This window comes from Octopus bimaculoides, chromosome 8 (genome assembly GCF_046866305.1).
Source record: "Octopus bimaculoides isolate indiv1 chromosome 8, ASM4686630v1, whole genome shotgun sequence".
NCBI classification, from domain to species: Eukaryota; Metazoa; Mollusca; class Cephalopoda; order Octopoda; family Octopodidae; genus Octopus; species Octopus bimaculoides.
In genome coordinates this window covers 84766021-84790879 of record NC_142935.1, presented here as the reverse complement: position 1 = coordinate 84790879, position 24859 = coordinate 84766021, and the positions used below count along the sequence as shown (strand labels likewise).

Here is a 24859-nt window from a genome sequence, read left to right as displayed (position 1 = left end):
TCATTCATTGCCAACTATTGTGATAGATGAATTTATTTTGCAGGAAATCACTTCAGCAGAATGTTGTACATTTGAAGGATATTGAGAATCAATGTCCTCCAACTAAGTAGAAAAACAAATAGTTATGAGAAAATTAATGCAAAATTTTATTTCTTTACTAACACCTATTTTTTTTTTCCTGTGTCTTTTTGCAGCTTCCGAGTGTCATGAAATTTTTCGCAGTCAACTGAAAACATCTGGAACTTTCACATCTCCTGGCTTTCCATCTCGCTATCCAGAATTAGTGTCTTGTCGATATATTTTTGAAGCTGTTGGTGATAAACGTATCAAAATTAAGTTTGAATATTTTGAGCTTGAAGGCAACAGTGATGCTGGGTGAGTAAAAGTTTCTGTTTATTTAACTAAAATTTTCCATACTTTTGGAATTGCTTCATGAAATTGCGTAATATTTATATCTAATATATGCACAAGAGGTGCAGGTGTGGCTGTGTGATAAGAACTTTGCTTCCCAACCACATGGTCCAGGTTCAGTCCCACTGCACAACACCTTGGGTAAATGCCTTCTATTATAGCCTTGGGTCAACCAAGCCAAACCTTGTGAGTGGATTTGGTAGATGGAAACTGAAAGAAGCCCATCACATGTATATATATGTATATATATATATATATATATATATATATATATATATATATATATATATATATATATATATATATATATATTCTATTATATTATATATGTATTATATATATCCTCATAAAAAGCAAAGTTTGTTTGTTTGTATGTTGACTGCCAAAAATGCTAAATAAGATTGATAACATTTCAGGTTTTGCATGTCATTTCAATTAATTTGACCATGCTGCAGAAAACTGGGCACTTATCTTCCAAAAACGGAATGGGGTGGGGAGCGAGTTGGTAATGTATCGGCTCCTGTTTCTAGCAATCCACCTACTCTCTATTTAACAGCTATGCTTTTTACTGTGTGAAAAAATACTCTCCCTGTCACTCAATCCATGTCCAACTTTCTCTAAGTTTATACATTACATTTATTCCTTTGAAGTCACCCCCCACCGACCTCTGTGTCCCTCTATATGTTTCTATCTCTCTCACTATCTTCCTCTCTTTCTCTCTAGTTGTATATGTGTCTCTATCTTGCTACCTCTACCTTTTTTTCTCTCTAGAGAAAAAATACATGTGACAGATAGAAAAGGGGGCTGGAGAGTAAAAACAAGTGAGACAGAGACAGAATAAACGTTTATTTATAATATCTAAAGTGTGCTTCAATACTACCACTGCAGCTGCTAATACCTATTAATTTATACGTCAACCACTATTACTAACACAACCACAACTTATTGCCATCAACCATGCTTCTCAGAAATTGTCCAATGGTACATATATGGTTATGACTGAACTAGAGCCTCACATTATCAAAGCAAAAATCTTCACTGGATGTGGTAAGGGAGACATCAATTATACCTAGAATAGCTCTAATAATAACAGATGTCCCCTTTTGTTTCAAATGATTGTCATTCCCAATGACAGTCAGTTACGCAATGACCATTAACAAGTCCCAAGGACAAGCACTGCTGGTTGTCAGTCTCCATCTAGAAGAGGACAGTTTCTCACATGGTCAATTGTGTGTAGGTTGTCCCAGAGTAGGAAGTCCACAGAAACTCTTCATATATGCTCCAAAGAAATAAATTTAAAACATTGTATATACTGAAGTTCTGTAAATGTTTTATAATTTTCGTACAATACATTTCTCTATTATTATCTGTATTACTTTCTGTATTTAGATATTCTAAATATATTTTTTTAACCTTTTAACAACTTTTATTGTAAGGAAAATGGGCATTACAATAGATGTCAATATGTGCCTTTTGAATACATTTCAACATTGTACAGACCAAGTCAAATGCCATGAGGCCCACTAGTATATATATATATATATGTATATATATATATATATATATATATATATATATATATATATATATATATATAAAAGAAAGAATAAATAGAGTCAAAAGGAAAAGAGAGTATGATTCGACAGCTGTTTAATGACCACTATGCATGTTTCAATACAACATAAACCCACATATATACAGGATTTAAATTTAAATTAAGTAACGGTTTACCTTTATAATAGGACCTAGTTGTATCTCCTCAGGTGATATATAATTGTTGTCTCCATAAGTGTTTAATTTTGATGATCCATTTCCAAGTAAGTTTTATCATATATATATATATATATATATATATATATATATATATATATATATGTATGTATATATAGTTTTAGGGAAAAGAACAAAGTTTCATGAACTCATCGATGAAAATCCACTATCATATATAGAAAAATTAATAATTAAAAGCACAATAAATGAGTATAATATAATACAAAGTAAATATCATAAGATAAAGATAATAAAATGACTACACATGTTTCATAACTAATTTTCAAGTAGAAAGGAAATTTAAATCGATTAAAATCAATTAAAATTATCGAAAATAAATTCTATTCAAAAATACAGCTAATCGTCAGGTCATAAATAGAACAATAATTATAATAAATAAATATATATATCAACCAACAATAAGTACCAAATGAATTTATAGAAAATACTTATTTTATAAAGATAGAAAATTTTTTTAAATATCAAAATAATAAACATTCCATAATCATCCCTACATCCATTATAATATATGCTAACATGTACATTATGTACAAAAACCAGCTTACATAAATTATTATCGTTTTAAATACAATTTGAACGAAGTTTAAGGTAAAATAATAATAAAGATAATATTAGTACATATTTAACCGGTGTAATAGTTAAAGCTGACTATTTAAAACTAAAAACGTTTATTTAATTATCATCAAAAATCAATTGAATAATAGAAAAATACAAGAATACTTATTTCTACAAACGTAGAAATAAAAATAAAAATATGAATGAAAAATTATGAATGAAAAAATTAAGAATGAAAAGAATTATTAAGAATAAAAGATTAAACTTTATATATTCTAAGTTTTAATAAAAATTTAAAAAAACTATATATTTATATATATTTTAATCTGTAAAGCTCAATTTAATTTTAATTTTTTATAAATTGATTTTAATTGAGTTTTTACCTGTAATTTTGGATTTTGTCCCTAATATTATTATATATATATATATCACCTGAGGATATACAACTAGGTCCTCTTATACAGGTAAACCATTACTTAATTTAAATTTAAATCCTGTATATATGTGGATCTATGTTGTATTGAAACATGTGTAGTGGTCATTAACCCTTTCGTTACTGCATTTATTTTGAGATGCCCTGAGTTTCTTTCAATTACTTTAAATCTAACAAAGAATTTAGTAAAATAACTCAGTTATCATTCAGCTAGTGTTAGGAACATAAATTGTGACTAAGGTTTGGTGGAAAATTATAATTCAAAACTTATGGAAACAAGACATTTGTACTCAGAGCAAGAGCTGGTTTCAGCTGGGTTGGTAACAAAAGGGTTAAAAAGCTGTCAAATCATACTCCTTCTTCCTTTTGACTCTGTTTATTCTTTCCTTTTTATTTTTCACACATGAGGAATGTGTAAACCTAGAATTGGTAGTATACCATAATACTGCTGGCTATCTGGTGATTCTAAGGGTGAACGAGCTCTATTTTGTACTCTAATGCATTTTTAACAGAATACACCTCAACTATATATAATAATAATGATGATGATAATAATAATAATATATGTATATAATAGAAATAGGTTTCAAAGAAAAATGACTACACGTGGTATAAATAGGGGAGAAATAAGAATTTTAAAAAATGCACACCAGGTATAAAAGTAATGGCTTTTTTTTATAAGAACAAAATATATACATACAAATAAATAATTTGAGGTGGAATTAAGAAGTATAATAATTAGTATCATGAGTCAATATTGAAAGTCTTACCAGTTTCGTTATTGCTGCTGAAATGTTCATGACTTTGGGTAAAAGAAACTACAGGCTGAACAGTTAATTATGATTTTATTCAACATATTTCCTTCTCAGATCCACACACTCATTGCAGCAGTCCTTCAGTTTTTCTAAGCCCTGTAAAAGAACTTGGAAGGCTGGGCCTCCAACTAGGCCTTTTACGATATCCTTAAAGCCAAGAACTTTTCAGAAACCCCTCGTATATCTATATGTTTGTCCCCTACAACTGCTTGATAACAAGTGTTGGCGTGTTTATGTCCCCATAACTTAGCAGTTTGGCAAAAGAGACCAATAGTATAAGTACCTGGCTTAAACAAAAAATAAGAACTGAGAGCAATTCATTTGACTAAAAATTCTTCAAGGCAGTACCCCAGTGTGGCTGCAGTCTAATGGCTGAAACAAGTAAAAGATAAAAGATAAGGGCATTGCATTATTCTTAGGACCCTCCCCAGGTCCTGATTACTACTTTATTTCATTGACCCCCAAAACAATGAAAGGCAAAGTCAACTCTGATAATACTTGAAAGTAGAGCCATAAAGAGTCATAACTAAATATAGACAAGGCATTTTGTTCATGAAGCTCTCTTTTTTGCCAATCCACCACCCTATAAAATTGCATGATATTAACAGAAATGTTTGACTAAGTAGTTTTGGTATATCTGATATATTTACAATTCTGAGAGAATTGGGAGAGAAGTGGAATTCTGAGGGCTGCTCGGCTGATGCATTTATAAGTTGTGTAAATTTATGAGGAAATATCAATAATGCACCACCGTGGTGGTGCCTCCACCACCATTACTACTACTACTATAACCACCACCACCATTACTACTACTACTACTACTACTACTATGTTTTGGAGTGAACTTTTCATTCAGCATTGATGCTATAGTCATCAGCCCATTTCTGCAGATTTTAAAATCTTCCTACAAATTGTTCCACTTTAGGAAACTGCAGAGAGATATTTGAGGGAGATTTTCTAGCTGAGTGACTTTGTATTTTTCTTGCTAGATCAGAGTAGGCAGATTATGCTTGAAAAGCTAAAAACTGTGTTGCAAAATAGACAATGTTGGCTAGAAAACTACCATGATTACTCAAAGAATTCATTTATAGCTTACACAACAACCTATTTCTATGGGCAAGTAGATATATGTAATAATCCAAAATATTGTATATATCTTCATACATATTTAATTGTCTATATCCACAAACAGTTTCAGCATATTGTATCTCATTAGTGGCAATTAAATTATATTCAAATAGTTCCTAACTGAAAAAGTTAGATCAGTGGCTCTCAACCAGGGTCTCTATAACCTTTGGGGGTCCATATATGATTTGGTTGTTAAAATTTATGTAGTAACACAAAAAATATTTTAATCTTTTTTGTGCTGTACATAAATTTATACATTTTTTAATATTTAATTATCAAAATGCACAATGTTTCTTTTTATTTCTATGGAAGTCCAGGAGACATGAATAAGGAATTAAAGGAGTCCATAGGCAAAAAATGGTTGAGAACCACTAGGTTAGATAATTATTTTCATTAGAATTGTTTTGTATCATGATATATATAATTTTTGTTTCTTTTTTATAGATGCAAATTTGATTTCGTTGACATTTTTGAAATTGATCACATGGGGTTCAAAACATTTTTGAACCGTTTATGTGGTGCGGAAATTCCTGGTCCAATTATATCAATTCAACCAAAAATAGAAATGTTTTTTAAATCTGACTATACAAAAAGTCTTCGAGGATTTCTTGGACATTATGAGTTCATAGATGATGGTGAGTAATGATTTCACAATAATTAACTTTCTTGGTATTTAATTCAATGTAAAAAAAAACCTAGATACAATAAAAAAATGTTACTTTTTATAAATTTTCAAACAGCAATGGGGAGTGATTTATAACAAGCTAATTTATCCATATGCAACACTTTTAAACATTTTTTCAGCTCTTGTCTGTTCATTAAGCATTTATTTCTTAAATTACAAAATTCTTAATTCTCTTGCTACTGATGAACATGATCATGATGATGACAACAAGAACAATAATAGTTACAATGGTAACAAAGATGACGATGACAATGACAACGATTATGATAATAATAATAATCATCATCTTCCTTTTCATCATTTGACAACAGAATCTCTTCTTGTTCAAGAAACATATTCCACTAAACACAAAGTCCACCTGCTGCCAATGACCTCTGTGCAGAGTGCTTATTGCACCATAGCTGATGCTACACAGGCATACACAGGGGATATGTTATTTTCAAAGATTCTTGAATGAAGAAAAGATATGGTCACTAATAATGAAATATGTTCTTGCACCATTTGTCTCTTTTACGTTGATGGTACTGGCATTATGCAATGGATTATAAACAAAATTAGAATTGAAAAGCAAAATGGTAAAGGAATGGAATGGTGCAACCCAAAAGAGTGTGAAGCATCTAGGGCCAATCAGGGAGCCTGATAGATTCAGGATTATCTTAACTGCAAAGAATAAATTCTCTCTGATATTTCTGTCTTCCAGCCCAATCTTATATCCTGAAGCTCAGGATATTCATGAAAAGTTATTGGAGAGCAGAACCTCCCTCTCCACACTTAGCTTCAATTCCAGGTGAAACTTGAAGAAATTCGGAGGGACATAGCTGAAGAGGAAAATATCTGACCTTGGTCCTTTCAATTTTGTCCACCACAGAACCTCTTTTGTCATAGCCATTTGCCATAAGAAAGCAACACTTTGATCCTCATGATAAACTCCTGATAGACTTGGTTGAGAAATAGCTATTATAATTGCATAAATCAGTAACTCTGGATACTGCACAAGTGTGCATCAATCTGCATGTATATAGGACAGAACTTCCATGCCTATAATAATCTTTTTAAATTTTCACACAAGACCAGAAATATTAGGGGAAATGAATTTGTAAAAAAACTTTGACCCCAGCACTTGATTAGTACTTTATTTCATCAACCCCAAAAGGATTAAAGGCAAAGTTGGCCTAGGCAGGATTTGAGCTCAGAACTTAAAGAACCACAGGAAATGCTACTGAGCATTTTGTCTAATGCGCTAATGATTTTGACAACTTGCTGTCTTTTCCCATGTCTATGATAATTATAGCAATAATAAAATACTATTACCCCAATGTTATGCAATGTATCCTTTAATATTGATTAAATATCAATGAATCAAACCAAAAGAAATAATGATAAGACTGAAAGATAACTATGTGAGTCAATTACTTGTGAAGTTTATTGCTTTTTAACTCCTATAATTAATTTATTACAAACGTTCACTGATTGGTCACCACACAGAATCAAACTTACAAAGTGCAACTTATGTCAGCAACAGACCAATTTCCCTACGTACACACACACACACACACACACACAAAGAAATGATAAATAAAACAAATTAAAAACTATTTTTAGTTTATGGCTAGAAGGCAAATTACATACATTGAATTTTACACTTAAAAAGAACAAGAAATTTAGCATGCAAAACATGACATCACCAGAAAACATTAAACCCGTACCTATCAAAAATGATAGCAATCTAAATAACAAGCTAGACTTTAATTCTCAGATCTCACAAATAGAACAGAAAGGATATAAATGGACATAAGAATGATGTATTTTTATTCTATATGTATATTTCACCATCCTGAAAAACAAAACTGCTGCAGTATTCATACATAAAATTTTGAGAGGAAATATTCTAAATCCCAACAGATTCCTAAAAGATACATGTTCAAAGTCAAAAGAATATCAGGCACCTAAATATGACCTTTAAAACAAATAATGATTTATAAAAAATACATATATAACAAAAATAAACAACAGAGTAGAATTAAGAAGAACATAAACTATGGAGGTAATAAGTTTAACATGTGCAAAACAAAATAAAAATATAAACACAAAGCAAAACCCTAGAAAATCTACAGAAAATTAAATGTAGGAACAAAAACAATATAAATAAAAAGGAATATGAAGAAATGTTAAGAATAGGTAATTCTAAACACAAGTATCATGAACTTGACAATAATTACGAAGAAATGATGAAATAAAGTATATCCATAAATATTTCTGAAAGTACTTCCCAAGGATAAAACTCTATCGTAACCATCACAGATTTAATAAAAACCGGTATAAACATCAATACCACCAGTTTAAATGTAATAATATATGCATCAGCTACTTTGGTTATAAAGAGATGTAAGCATTCCTTCAGTTTCTCTCATACAAGAACATAAAAACTTACGTCAATAAAATAGAAAACATACAGAAAAGTAAACTGAAAGATACTCTCACTCCTTAATGAAATTAATAATGAAAGGACGCAACTGAACAAATACTATACAAATATTACATATTAATCATAGTAATATTACATAACAAAATAAAGGGTAGCAGAAACAAGATGCCCTTGCTAAATTGCATAGAATCTGTAGGTATGAAGCACAGCAATGATTCTTTGAAAAACAAAAAATCACAGAAGTAGAGTAATTCTTGGAAGAAGTGTGAACAATGAAGAAATCACCCCAGATTTAATTGTTCAAAATAACAAATTTAGTGCCAGTCAGTGAAGATAATGACAATGCAAGAAGTAGTACAGATGCTATAAAACATCAAAGAACTGGCACGTAGCAGGAAATGATAAAATCCCAAATTTCTGGTTTCACTATTTAACAGAGAAATATAAATTACTAACAGAGATGTTTTATGAGATACTAAAGAAGCTGGGTGGAGGTACATAGCATAGTGGTTAAGGTGTTGAACTCATGATGATAAGATTGTGGTTTCAATTCCTGATCTAGGCGACATGTGTTTTTGAGCAAAACACTTCATTTCCCATTGTTCCAGTATTCTGAGCTAGCAAAAATGCGTAATCCTGCAATGGACCAGCATCCTGTCCAGGTAGGGAATGTATATACCATGGAAACTGATGCTTATGAGTCTGTATGACTTGGGAAGGAACTTTACATTCTTTTTTTTAAAGAAGCCGGAAACAACCTCTAATTGGTACAATGATGGGAAAACTATCTTTATCCTCAAGAATGAAAGAAATGATAAGTCTTAACACCTACAGAAACAATGAAAACAGAAACAATGAAAACAGAAACAATCCTTGTAACAAGTGGTGCTGTGGAAATTATTTTAAAAAAGTAGCAAAAATGACTGTGTGCTAAGAAGCTTGCTTCCTGACCACATGGTTCCAGGTTCAGTCCCACTGTATAGCACCTTGAGCAAGTGTTTTCTACTATAGCCTCAGGCTGACCAAAGCTTTGTGAGTAGATTTGATAGACAGAAACTGAAAGAAGTCCATCATGTATATACATTTGTATATATTTGTGTGTGTGTGTGTGTGTTTGTGTCTGTGTTTTACCCTCCCCCCACCGTCACTTGACAACCGATGGTGTGTTTATGTCCCCATAACTTAGTGGTTCAGCAAAAGAGACCAATAGAATAAGTACTAGGCTTACAAACAATAAGTCCTGGGGTCGATTTCTTTGACTAAAACCCTTTAAGGCAGTGCTCCAGCATGGCCACAATCAAATGACTGAAACAAGTAAAAGAATAAACAAATACATAACCAAAACCACAAGATTTAAAAGCATACAAAGAACATTCGCCTATTTGATGCTACATACATACCTATTATGAACAATACTCTCAGCATAATGAAAGATACAAAACTGACACAAAACATAACATAAATCCAAGGTCCTCAAAAGAGCTGTTCTGATCAATAAAAACAAGTCAAAGATTAAACTATCTATGAACTTAGAGTTATACACTGAAATAAGAATGGAATTATTTATAAAAATATCTGACCTTGTTTTTACTCCAATTTGCACAAAATTTCCAAAATGTTCAATACATCTCCCTACTTAACCTTTTTAGCATTTAAACCAGCTATAGCCAGCCCCAAAATATTACCTGTTTTATGTTGAAACTGGCCAGATCTGGCCTTTCACACTGATTCTACAATGTTATTCTAAAAATATGCAAACATACCATTGAAAGGTTGAAGTTACACCATAATATGTGACTAATTCATAACAATGTGAATAAATATGCATTACATTTGACAGAATAATGTGAATGCTAAAAGGTTAAGATAATATCTAAAGCAAACATTTCCTTCAGTTACACCTTGATGAATCTCAGAGCAAATAAAAATGAGTTAGCAAATAATAATAATAATAATAATAATGATAATGATGATGATGATGATGATGATGATGATGGTGATGATAATAATAATAATAATTAGAACAGCAATGGACCATGATAAACGATGGCAAGAAAAGCCCCTTCATGGCAAATACTGGAGTAAACTAAATGCAAAAGAAATAGACAGAGAAAAATCCCAGCAATGGTTGAGAAACTCAGGACTCAAAGCAGAGACTGAAGGATTTTTAATTGCTGCACAAGACCAAAGCCTCCCCACCAGAAATTACCAAAAACATAAAATGAAAAGAAACATAACAAATAACTGTGGAATATGTGACGATGGACAAGAAACAATAAATCATATTATCTCTGGCTGCCCAGTCTTGGCTAAGAAGGAATATTTTCACAGATACGACAGAGCTGGGACCTACATACACTGGAAGCTATGCCAACACTATGGAATAACAACAGAAAAAAGATGGTATAAACACACGCCAGAAAAGGTCACAGAAAAAGACAAAGCAACCATACTCTGGGATATGCCAATACACACAGATAGAGAAATTAAGGCCAATATGCCAGATATAGTTGTCAGAGATCATGAAGAAAAAAATGCTTTCTAATTGATGTATCAATACCAGCAGATGACAAATGGAGAAACTTTCAAAATACAAAGACTTGGAAATAGAAGTAACTTGAATGTGGAATCTAAAAACAGAAACAATTCCTATCATGGTAGGCGCCTTAGGTATGATAAAAAAATATTCAGACAAAACATAACAATAACACCAGGACTTACAAATATATATAACATACAGAAAATTGCACTACTGGGCACTGCACACATCCTACGCAAAACACTTTCAATACAGTAACCATAAGAGCATCACAGCAAACCACAGCACATACCCAAGGCACACAGAGCTGTGCTCGGTTGTGAAGGGAAAGCATGCTATAAAAATAAAACTACTGAATAATAATAATAATAATAATAATAATAATAATAATAATTCTTTCTACTATAAGCACAATACCTGAAATTTTATGGGAGGGCAATAATCGATAACATAGACCCCAGTGTACAACTGGTACTGATTTCATTGACCCCAAAAGTCAACCTCTGTGGAATTTGAACATAGAACTTAAATACAAAGAAAATGCTGCTAAGCATGTTGTGTGCAACCTAACAATTCTACTAGCTTACCACCGGAAATAATAATGATAATAATAATAATCGATGTATCAATACCAATAGATGACAATGTTTCTCTAAAAGAAATGGAGAAACTTTCAGAATACAAAGATCTGGAAATAGAGGTAACTCAAAATGGGGAGTCTAAAAACAGAAACAATTCCTATCCATAGTAGGCGCATTAGCTATGATAATAAAATATTCAGATAAATACAGATCAAAAACATCAGGACTAACAAGTATATATAACATACAGAAAATAACACTAGGAGGCACTGCACACATCCTATGTAAAACACTAAGGGCATCACAACAAACCACAGCACATACCCAAGACACACAGAGCTGCGCTTGGTAGTGCAGTGAAAGCACATGATAAAAATAAGACTACTGAATAATAATAATAATAATAATAATAATAATCTTTTCTACTAAAAGTGCAAGGCCTGAAGTTTGTGGGGAGGGGACTAGTTGTACATTAACTCCAGTGTTTCACTGGTACTTATTTTATCAACTCCAAAGGATGAAAGGCAAAGTCAACGTTGCAGGAATTTGAACGCAGAACATAAAGATGGATGAAATGCCACTGATCATTTTGCCTGGCTTGCTAATGAGTCAGCCAGTTTGCAGCCTTCATAATAATAATAATAATAATAATAATAATAATAATAATAATAATAATAATAATAGTAATGTGCCAAACAAGGTACATGACAATGACTAGGCCACAATCATTTGGGATATTCTGGTTCAAACTGACAAAGAAATAAATGCTAATTGTCCAGACATAATAATCAAGGATGGGAAAAAAACATCTGCTTGCTGATTAGCATTGCAGTTCTTTCTGATTAAAATATTGTCCAAAAAGAAGTGGAGATATTGTCAAAGTACAAAGACCTCGAAATTGAAATATTCAAGACATGGGGCATGAAGGTGAAAACAATACCAATAATTGGAGCATTGGGCATGATAAAAAAAAAAAAACTTATGAACAAAATTATAGAAGCTATACCTGAATCTTCAATACTACACACTATCCAAAAAACATCCCTGCTAGGAACAACCCACATACTACACAAGACACTATCAATTCAATAATACATCCAAAACAACCCACAAACACAAGGCACACTCTATACAGCAATTATCCAGTGAAAGAAACTTCTACTAGCAAGTTAGATAACCAATGCATTATACACTCAATACACACTACAAGCAGTACTACAACAAAAGACTGCACCACACCTCAAGAGAAAAATAATGCAATATAATACCAGGGAGAGTTTGTGTGCTCCAAACAACAGAAAAGAACACACAATGCTGCACACACCCCAGCAACACGGAGGTGCAGCAGGTGATGCAGGAGAAATTTGCCTCAAACTATCAGATGTTGAACAATTATATAACAGCAGCAACAACAATGACAACAACAATAATACTGGTAATGATAATGATGATGGTGATGATTGCAATGATGATGATAAATTTACATCATAGTAGGCTTCTCAAAACAAATGATGAAGTGGCAGCCATTCCCTAAGGAGCTCAAAAATGCCATTATTATAAGTTTCACTCTCATAGGAATATCTACAAGGAAGATGCAGTGCGAGAGTATATTTGGCTGTAGATAACTGTAAATTCAATCTATGATAAATAAAACTGCATGATAACGTTTACCAATACTAAATTCTCTTCTGATTGATAAATCACTTTGGTTGTAGCAAGTTATAAATAGCACATACAATATGACGTTTCAGTTTCAACATCAAGAAAGTACACGGAATTAATGAGTTACACACACACACACACGCACACAAACACACACACACACACACACACACACACACACACGCACGCACACACACACACACGCACTCACATATGTATGTATAATGGACATTATATTACATCTTTAACAGTTAAATCATATAGCTTTATGTGATGTATTGTGTACTTTAATAGTGAGTACCTTTGTGCTTGCTCATATCAACTCCAGCGCCAAATGTGTCTATGTATGAGTGTATGTGTATGCCTTTATGTAATGTGTCTGCACAGTGTGAGAAAGAAACCATATATATTGGTTTCAGATTTTGGCACAATGCCAGCAGGTTCAGAGGAGGGTGTAAGTTGATTATAATGACCCAAGTGCTCAGTTGGTACTTATTTTATCGACCCCAAAACAATGAAGGGCAAAGTCAACCATTAGTGGAATTTGAATGCAAAAGATGAAGATGGACGACATGCTACTAAGTATTTTGCCCAGCATGTTAATTGATTCTGCCAGCTCACCATCTTAGAAGCATGTCTGAGGGTTATCAGCTTGTTCTGCCACTGCAAGAAACACTGCAGGTCCGAGGGTTATTGACTGGCCCAGCCAATCTGGGCTAGACTGTGTATTTGAGAATCCCTATTACCAATATTTCTCATTTTTAAGTGCCTCTATGCTACCCTTGACTTGCAAGCTTATTGGTTTAAGTCACTGATGGCTAACAAAATAGTGACACAGGCTCATCTGATGGTGTTATAGATGACTTAGCTGATTAGTCTGAATGGAAATTATGCTTAGACACATCTTATTGGTACCAGTCTTTCTGGTATTAGACATTTGTTGACAAATCAAACTGTTTGTGTTGAATATAGGACAGCAAATATGAAGGATTCAATATAGGGTCTTCACTCTGAAGCTTTTGGGCTTTTAAAAGAAAGAGAAAAAGAAACCATGATTCAAGATTGCTGCTGATCTTTCCTCCAAACCCTTTGACTGGAAGTCATTCTGAAAGCATGCCAACTATCAAATAGAGTCACCTTCAGAGGCATAACTCCTGAAACCAGGCCTCAGTATTATCTGGTGGTAGGCATCTACTGGAAAACCACTTTCACCAAATATTCTCTAACAAAATTAGTGGCTCTGTACAGGGTAGAGTACACATCAGAATATATAGAGTTACCACCAGTTGCTTTGAATGCTTGCAACAGAGAAAACTCTGGGACAAGCACCCAATTATATGCTGGTGATCATGCAGGGAACAGGTAAGGTTATCAAGTGCAAAATCTATTTTACTTTGAAATTATATACAAAGTTTTAAATTAAAATTTTGTAATTCACTTGGTACCTTGACATTTCATTGCGGAGATTTTAATTAATAAAAACCACTTAAAGCTGGAGAAAAATATATTGCTGCAATATTTCACTTTTAACAAGAACTGACATAACAGACTTGGCGTCATTTCCAATTTTCCAGTTCTAGGTTAGGGTTTGTTAAAAGCAGAAATATTGAAAGAATTTTATTTCTCTCCAGCTTTGACTTGTTAAGTGGCTTTTATTACCTTCATATTTCTATGCTTTAAATTATATATTTAGATTTAATTTGTGACAGCTTGTCAATTTTAGCTTTACAGGAAGGTGTGAACATGTGATGTCTGTTTTTCCTTCTATGTATGTACATATGTATATATACATATATATATATATATATATATATATATATATATATATATATATGCAAGTGTCTGTGTCTGTGTGTGTAAAGATGAGTGAGTATACATGACTGAACATGCGTGCATGTGTGTATCATCATCATCATTATCATCTATGTTCCATATTAGTATGGGTTGGATGGTTTAACAAAGGATCCAATGGGTTGAAGGACCACATTGAGTGCTCCATTGTCTGCTTTGGCATGGTTTCTACAGTTGGATGCCCTTCATAATGTCAACCATTTTACAGTGTGTATTGTGTGCTTTTTGTTTTGCGCCACCAGCATTATTGAGATCAACATGCAGCTTGCAGATCAACAAACCCAAGGAGGGAGAATGCTGCATCTGTACATTGGATGGGTGTTAAGGTATGAGAGAAAAGGTTGGGATAATGAAGGTTCTTGTAAGTTACATGGTTATTCACATTTAAGAGAGAGAGAATGAATTTGAATTTAACTTGTCGTTTTCCTTTGAGACAGTGGTGAATGGTAAAAAAGCCAGAGTGCAATTTGAAAAGAGAGGGTCACTTGTGGTATATATATATATATATATATATATATATATATGTATGTATGTATGTATGTATGTATGTATGTATGTATATTATAAACAAACTTTGTAAGAGCCAAATGTGTTGATACTTTACAGATAGTAAATTTCAAACATTTCAAATGCAGTGTAGCTGAGAAAATAGCAGATAAAGATGGATTATTTACCCATAGAAAATGTGGAAAATTGCCAGCAGGCGGCTATGGGGAGTTGAACGCCATACCTCTTGGATACTGACAAAGAGCTCTAACCATTAAACTAAACAACACCTGACAACAATCTTTATCTGCTGTTTTCACAGCTATACTGCCTTCGAAAATTTATTTTCTTGTCTGTAAATGTGTGTGTGTGTGTGTGTGTGTGTGTGTGTGTGTGTGTGTGTGTCTGTGTGTCTGTGTGTGTGTAAGGAGGTGGGAGGGTGCCAGGGGAAGTAAAGAATGGCTACAAATGTGAAAGTGGACATAGTGTTTTGCATAATGAATAAAACGACACCAGTAAAACTTCATAGAGAGCAGATCAGAAAAAAAGAATATTTATGACAACAAGCAACTACAAATATATAGATAGATAGATAGATAGATAGAGTGATAGATAGATATAGATATTAGATACAAATATATATATATATATATATATATATATATATTCGTATGTATGTATGCATGTGTATATATGTATATATATATATGTGTATGTGTGTGTGTTTATGTGTATGAGAATGATATATATGCTTGTGTGTGTGTGTGTGTGTGTGTGTTTGTGTATATACTTATATAGATACATTTCCATGCTTGTATGGATCAGACATAATTTGTCAAGGCTGATTTTCTGCAGCTGGATGCCCTTCCTATCACTAACACTCACCTGCTTCCAAACAGAGTAATATTGGTTCAAATTTTGGCACAAGGCATGCAATTTTTGTGGAAGGGGTAAATCGATTAGATCAACTCCAGTGTTCAACTGGTACTTTATTTTATTGACCCAAAAAGGAGGAAAGGCAAAGTCGAACATCGCAGAATTTGAACTCAGAATGTAAAGACAAACGCAATGCTGCAAAGCATTTTGTTCAGTGTATTAACAATTCTGCCAGCTCACTGCCTCCAAGCAAAGTAATATTATTTCAGGCATATTTTCTATGAAAGACTGGAAACAACCTTGCTTGTATGAAGGGGATGCTTATTTACAACTATCACATGATGTGTAGAGAAGGGAATACACAAACACACACACATATATATAACATGACAGGCTTCTTTCAATTTCCATCTAGCAAATCTATTTACAAGGTTTTGGTCAACCTAGGGTTTATTAGAAGACACTTGCCCAAGGTACCATGCAGTAGAACCATGCAGTAAGACCCAAAGACCATATGTGTGTGTGTGCGTTTGTGTGTTTATGTGTTTGTGTGTTTGTGTGTGTGTGTGTGTGTGTTTTGTGTTTGTGTGTGTGTGTATGTGTGTGTGTGCGCACATGTGTATGTATGTGCGTGTGTATGCATGTATGTATGTGCCATGGAAGGATCGTGATGAGCTCCATGTAATTAAAAGTGGTCTAATGTATTTCAGTAAAATAAAGAATTGTCAAGTGGACAGCAAACAGTTGACAGTGGGCAGTTTGACAGCAATGATCTTTCGTATTGGATTACTGTGTTAGTTTAATATTGTACCTGCACTTAGCATAGTACAGAGAACATTCTGAGTGAATGTATTAATTCTGCAAAAGGTTATTCTAGATAACTATATCCAAATATTTATTGGGATAATACTATTCTACACCCAATCTGCACTATGATGTCATCATAACATTATTGGCGACAAGATATTCAAACCCACAACATAACAGTATGTATATATGTATATATATGTACATATGTGACACAATATGTTTATTCCACAGAATATATATGACTGCGCATAGACGATGACAATGACGATGACGACGACGACGACGATGATGATGATGATGAAGATGATGACAATAAAGGTGATGGAAGTGGTAGTGCTAATGATGATGGCGATGATGTTAAAATTTGACTGAATTTCAATTACTTTAAGTTTGTTGTCGCACAGGCATTCAGCAGATGGCATATTAATGATGAATTTTCCTAGTGTTAACAGAATTATCTCTGGTGTTTACTGCTGTGAGACACCAACAGCTTGTCTTGAACTTCTGGTGGATTCTCTTTGTTTTATGTCCACTAGATGAATCAAGCTCTTTTAATTATAGTCTATATTTCTGAAATAAGGAATCAATAGTTATTACACATTGATATATTCAGACAAGTGTCCTCCTCATCAAGGTTGTTATAGTCATAACATCATAACATTTAAGCACTTGGACCCTCTGGCGTTTTTCAAGTACCTGTCTGCTTCTGTAACCTTCTTGGAGTTTTAAATAAAATCCTTTTGTCAAACAATGGAGGTACATTGTTCTCAATCTGTTGTTCATGCCTGGGAATATTGTAATATTAGTAATTTCATACTAATTATGCCACTTGTGTGTCCCACTTCAAACATGGGACCATAGTAGAGTGAACACAAGTGTTATGTGTTAATCACTACCATTTAATTGGTGGGTAGGGGTTCAAACCCTTGCTTCAGTGAATTTGTGTGTGTGTGTGTGTGTGTGTGTGTGTGTGTGTGTGTGTGTGTGTGTGTGTGTGTGTATGTGTGCGTGTGTGTGCATTATCATTATCATCATTGTTTTAACATTCACCTTTTTATGCATATCTAGATCAGTCAGAGTTAATTTAGGCAGATTTTCTACACCCAGATGCCTTTCCTGTCACCGACCTTCACTTGTTTCCAAGTGGGTTTATGTTTTCCCATGACCAGACATGTTTTCATGGAATACAGGAAATGAATGACACTGCATGTATGACAGTGACACTCATTTACAACTATCACACAATACCAAACAAGGAGTCACAGACATATACTTACACATATGTACATACATATACACATACGATGGGCTAAAATATGATTATGCATATACATATACAATGGGCCAAAATATAATTACAGACTAGAGAAAAAATTTATATCTAACCCTATAACTAACTCCACCAAGGGTCAGAAATGACCTAAATACATATATAATCCCCTTAAGGCACTTCAAAATAAAAGGTACACACCATGAAACAAACCATGAAACTATAACAAGCAGATACATAACTACAGAACAAAATCCATTTTAACACAACCAGGGAATTTTCATCATCAGCTGTCTAACAAATATCATCATGGTTTCGACATTTGTAAATATAGATATGTGTTTGTATGCTTTTAAACCAGTGTAAACCTACATAGAAGAGATACAACCATGGCAAATTTCACCATTTCTCCATTGATTGAAAAAGTGATGGACAGCCATAATCGACTTCTGACCCTAAATGGGTCTCATCAGAGGTGTTTACATCACCTGGCCAATCCCAGAGAAATAAGAAGTCAATCTGTCTACATACAGAACAAATCCAATAACTTCAGAGAACTGGCACTACTAATTTGTATGCCTGAAGTGTTTAACACTTTAGTCAATATCAGCAGCCTGTCAATGGGGATCTCAGTCCACACAATATCAGGGTATGATATATGAAAACCTACTTTGAAGTACAAATATGGTGTTGGTATGTATGTATGTATGTCATTATTCAGTTTATTTCAAGATTTCTTGCCAATAGAGAAAGAACCGATTTCTAACCTAGATCCAAGACTCCTTCATTGGAATTTCAACATCAACAACAGGGTATTTTTGTATGTATGCATGTATGTATATATGTATGTATGTATATGCAGATTTGTATGTTTTATGTATGTATTCTCATGCATATAGTTGCATATCTAGACATGCTCATATATAGTTAAATGATAAACTTTTGGAAAGTATGTATGTATGCATGTATGTATGCATGTATGTATGTATGTATGTATGTATGTATGTATGTATGCACGCATAAATACATGTATGTATAATGTGTTGCTTGTAATTAATAAATGATAAATTCACAGGGAGGCAAGCTGGCAGAACTGTTAGCATGACTGGCAAAATGCATAGCAGAATTTCATCTATTTTTATGTTCAGAGTTCAAATTCTGCTGAGGTCGACTTTGCTTTGTCTTTCATTTTTTGGGGGTCAATAAAATGAGTACCAGTTTAGTACTTGGATCAATGTAATTGACTTATTCTCTCCCCTAATATTGCTTGCCTAGTGCCAAAATTTGAAACCAATATATGTATATTTGCAAGATAGACACACATGCATACACCGATACATACAAACACACACATACATATGTATAAACTGTATATAAAAATATGTATTTTTATATACAGCTTTTACACATTTCAGTTTACAGATAATGGTGGCTGTTGGAAATGGATAAATGAATTTCAAATTTACGGTCAAGTAGGTTCCTCAAGGAAAAGAGATTGATCATCTGGGATCACTTTAGACCACACTGGGCAGCAACACTGAGGCCTTACAATATTTCTGAAACCCTTACATATTGGTCTCAGTGTACCATTTGAGGATATAGTGATAAAATGGAGTAACTGAAAAAAATAGTATGCAAAAGGAGACAATATGCAGGTTCTATCACTGTTCCTGTGTGTGAATGGTTTGTTAATTTATGGAAGAAGATAATTGCTGACATTATAGTTAAATTATTCAAGAAATGAGGAATTTTGAATAGTACAAAAGACATTGGACAATGTTGAAGATGAAGAAACAGTAGACGATTCACAGCCTATAATCATGAACAGTAATAAGGAAATTATGATGAAGAGGATCTATATGATAATACCGTTTCACCATGATCATTATAAAGGTTTATTCAGTACTGAAGATAATGACTGGTTTGATTTTAATGAACTTTTGTGTTCAGAATCTTTAAAATTTACTGTATAATTCTTATTTAAAACCATATTAAATTTCTAGTTCAGTTTCATATGCATAAATAAGCTTATGAAGTCATTTGTATTCATGGTATTTCTCATTTTCACATTAATATTTATAACCTTAAACTGCATTGAATTACTTAATTAGAAATAGAAATTCTGCGCAGATATTATGTACAGTGATGGACGTTGCTGATTAAAGATGGAGGATATGAGTAAAAACAATAAAAATAAATATTCATGATAACCATTACACCATGAGGTACAGACGTGACTGTGTGGTCAAGAAACTTGCTTTCCAACCACATAGTTTTGAGTTTAGTCCTATTGCATGTCTTCTATTAAGTCCTGGGTCAACCAAAGCCTTGTGAGTGGTTTTGGTAAACAGAAACTGAAAGAAGCCCAACATATATATATATATATATATATATATATATCATCATCATCATTATCATCATCATCATCATCATCATCATCATCATTTAATGTCCATTTTCCATGCTGGCATTGGTTGGATGGTTTGACAGGATCCGACCAGCTGAAGGGCTCCATGTCTGTTTTGGTATGATTTCGATAGCTGGATGCCTTTCCTAATGCAAACTCCTTTACAGAGTGTACTGGGGGCTTTTATGTAGCACTGGCATGGGTGTGTTTATGTGGCACCAGTACAGGTGCTTTTTACATGGCAACAGCACCAACAAGTGGTTAGGAATGCTCAGCTGGAGAGGGATACAGAAAACAGCCTGTATGCAAGAACATCCGCAATTTTACTTAGCTTGATGTGTCTTTCTAAGCACAGCAAACTACCAGGAACCTTGGACCCCTGTCATCCTCTCTGTGAGCCCCAGAAATCATAGATCCTTTTTCACCACTTCATCCCATGTCTTCCTGGGTCTATCCCTTCCAATTGCTCCCTCTACAATTTGAGATCAGCACCTCATGATGCAGCAGTCTTCATTCATATGCATTTCATGGCCATACCAGTGCAGTCTTCTCTTTAGCATGCCACATTTGATGCCTCATATATCTAGTTTTCTCTTGAGTCACTTGCACTTTGTCATATATGCACAATGATATTACCCATCCAGCAAAGCATACTGGCTTCATTTTTTTCAATCCCTCAGATATCCTCAGTAGTCACAGCTCCACGTCTCACTGTCATGTAGTATAGCAATTCATACACAGGTATCATACAATCTGCCTTTCACTATGAGGGAGAAATCCTTCATTACTAACAAAGGTAACAGCTCTCTGAATATTGCCCAGCCTATTCTTATTCTAGCAGCAATGCTTTCAGAACAATTTCCTTCACTACTGACTAAGTAACGGAAATTGTCTACTACTTCTAGGGATCCCCTCTGACATTTAAGGGAGTTTGTTGTTTGTACATTCCTGGTGTTTAATGTATCTGCACATCTGCCACATGTAAAAACTACTTTCTCTGTTAGTCTTCCAGTTATACTGTTGTACCTCTTATTTGTTTATCTCTCTAAAGGGATCTGTGATTTGCTTGTTTTCCTACTTATCAATACCTTAGTCTTAGCTAAATTAACTCTAACGCCCTTTGATTCCAGTTCATACTTCTATACCTGAAATGTCTTCTCTTGGAGGACCAAGATAAACAAGAGGGGGATAAGAACTGACCACTGGTGGACTCCTACTTGTATGCTAAACTCTTTGCTATACCAATGGTAACTCACACCTTACTGACAGCATTCCTGTACATGGCTTGTACATCTCTCACTAACTACTCATCTATCCCTAGCTTCCGCATTACCCACCAGATAAGGGAGTGGGGGACCCTGTCAAAGATTTCATCCATGTCAACTAAAGCCAGATACTGAGGATTATTTTTGACCAAGTATTTCTCCTGCAGTTGCCGCACCAGAAAGATTCTTCTTGGCACAAATCCAAACTGCATCTCATCTATGTTAATTCTCTTCCTGATTAATTGAGCTATGATCATTTCTGCAGCATATATATATATATATATATATATATATATATATATATATACACACACACACACACACACACACACACACACACACATATGCACGGACGCATGCATGCATGCACACACGCACACACACATGCATGCATGCATCTCAAAGCAGGAGATTGGAAAATTTTTTATTATCCATTCAACATTACACATGTTTCATTTGCCAACAGGAGTTACAAAATTGTATGTGTTTGTAGAAAACATGTAAAATATCTCCTATAAGAAATTCTTCAGACAGAGAATCAAATAGGTTCATGTTGTACAAGCATTTATCGTTATAATCCAATGATATACAGAATCTCTTTATGCTGACCACATTTGTCATCTCATCTACTGAAATTCCTATGGTGATGGAAAAGCAGCCACATGTGCAGATCTAAACAGGTGGAAGCATACAGTCAGTTACAACTTTCATCTGCCATCTATGCTTCAAACCACACATATCTGCAGAAAGATTGAGTAGTCATCTGAGAAGTCATGAATGTAGAGTGAGAAGTGCCATTGATAATGAGGAAACAAAGGAGACAATAATCATCGGTGAAGATGGAGCAATCACTATGTGTGTGCGTGCATGTGTGTGTGTGTGTGTGTGTGGGCGCGCACGTGCATGTGTTGGTGTGTATCTTTGCTTTATATGTATATTAGCAGAGATACCTGGCCTTCTTTGGGATTAAAATGGCATAGTTTTTTTACTGTTTTACTTGCTTCAGTCATGTGACTGCGGCCATGTGTATTTGTGTATATGTATTTATGTATGCATGTACGTTCTCACACATTTATATGCATGTGTTGTCCAACCCACTATCCGGCAGTGTCCAATTCTCTAACGGTTTTTTTTCAAATGAATCAAGTCATAACCTTATCCATCTATTGTTTTCATAATCGGTCATAATGTCTTACGTTTAAGATGATTCCCATGCTTTCCCTGATGAGAAGGTTACAATTTTAATATCAAAGATCCCTATGGATCACACAGGTTGTAATCCTTTGAAACATATGTAGGAATAAAGTATGCAATTATAACATGCGTTTTCTCCATTCCTTAAATTCTTAAATATACTCAAATACCCAAAATTTCAAGGAGTTCCTGCCTTAAAAACAGGAACTAAACCACAGTTATTTTGTGTTCTTTGCTACATTGGTTTCTATTAACCCATTTATTCGATCAGAAGAATTTCTATTCATTAAGATAGAAGAAATACACATAATCATATATACATATATATATATACACACATATATAGACACGCATGTATACACACATATATATATATATATATACAAAAATATAAATATATATATATATACATATATATATATATATATATATATATATATATATATATATATATATATATATATATACATGCATACATACATACGTACATACATACATATATGAGCATGTATATAAATACATATTGAAAGTATAAGAAATGAAATTAATATATATATAGATACACAATGAAATTAATTGAAACCATATAATAGTGAAAGTATTAATAGAGATGCTATTATTTCAGTTTTGACATGTAATACGGAAGCAGTGTAAGAGATAAGAGATTACTCCAGGCTTGAACTAGGCAAGAAGCTGAAATTTGTTTTGGCATGTGACACTGCATGGACCCTAAGTAAGGCATGTGTAAAATTTAATTGAAATCGGTTGGGTAGTTCTTGAGTTTTGGTGATGCACACATGCAGACGCACAGAGAGACAGACACACATTCTCAGTTTTATATATATAGATGATCCTTACACACACACACACACACACACACACACAGAGAGAGAGAGAGAGAGAGAGAGAGAGAGAGAGAGAGAGATTGTTTTAATGCTCCTTTTTCCATTTTATCAGTTTTGCATGAGATTAAGTCAGAGAAAAGTTTCCTATGGTTGGATGTTCTTGCTGACTCTAATTGTTACCTGTTTCTGAGCAAGGTAATAATACCTTAATCTATCAAACAATGATTAGCCTGGACATCTGGAAGCAAACAACGTTCCCTATATGAGCAGTGAGACTTTTGTTTAGAATCACCAAACACATATGAAGATGAGGGGAAATACAAACTCATTCACAGAAGTATATACACACATACACAAATACACTCACTCACACAAATGCACACATAATACATAGTTACTATCTTATACTTTCACGTTCAATATCTTGGTCAACACATGGGTATTGTATAGAACACCATCTGACAGTATCCATACAGTGGAGCCGAACCTCTTAAAACATAGTTCCAAAATGAATATCATTATCACACAGCCATAAAAACAAATATATATATATATATATATATATATGTATATATATTCTTTGATGTTTATACATTATTTCACCGTATATATATGTATCTATTCTTTCTGTCTGTCTGTCTTTCTGGCTCTGTCTGTCTGTCTGTCTGTCTGTCTGTCTGTCTCTCTCTCTCTCTCTCTCTCTCTCTCTCTCTCTCTCTCTCTCTCTCTCTCTCTCTCTTCAATGTATATAATGTGTGTGTGTGTGTATGCATGTTTGTGTAGATTGTGTATATACAAGAACGTATAGAGATACATGTGTATATGATTGT

General features: G+C 33.6%; 1 protein-coding gene across 1 annotated transcript in view; it reads left to right on the top strand.

Moving 5' to 3' along the window:
- The window catches only part of LOC106870397 (tolloid-like protein 1), a 265972-nt gene that overhangs the window by 159746 nt on the left and 81367 nt on the right, over positions 1 to 24859 (top strand). Inside the window, exons 3-4 of the mRNA XM_014916446.3 lie at positions 195 to 375; positions 5578 to 5768. Of these exons, the coding sequence (XP_014771932.1) occupies positions 195 to 375; positions 5578 to 5768 (372 nt within the window). The remainder of the gene's footprint in view (positions 1 to 194; positions 376 to 5577; positions 5769 to 24859) is intronic.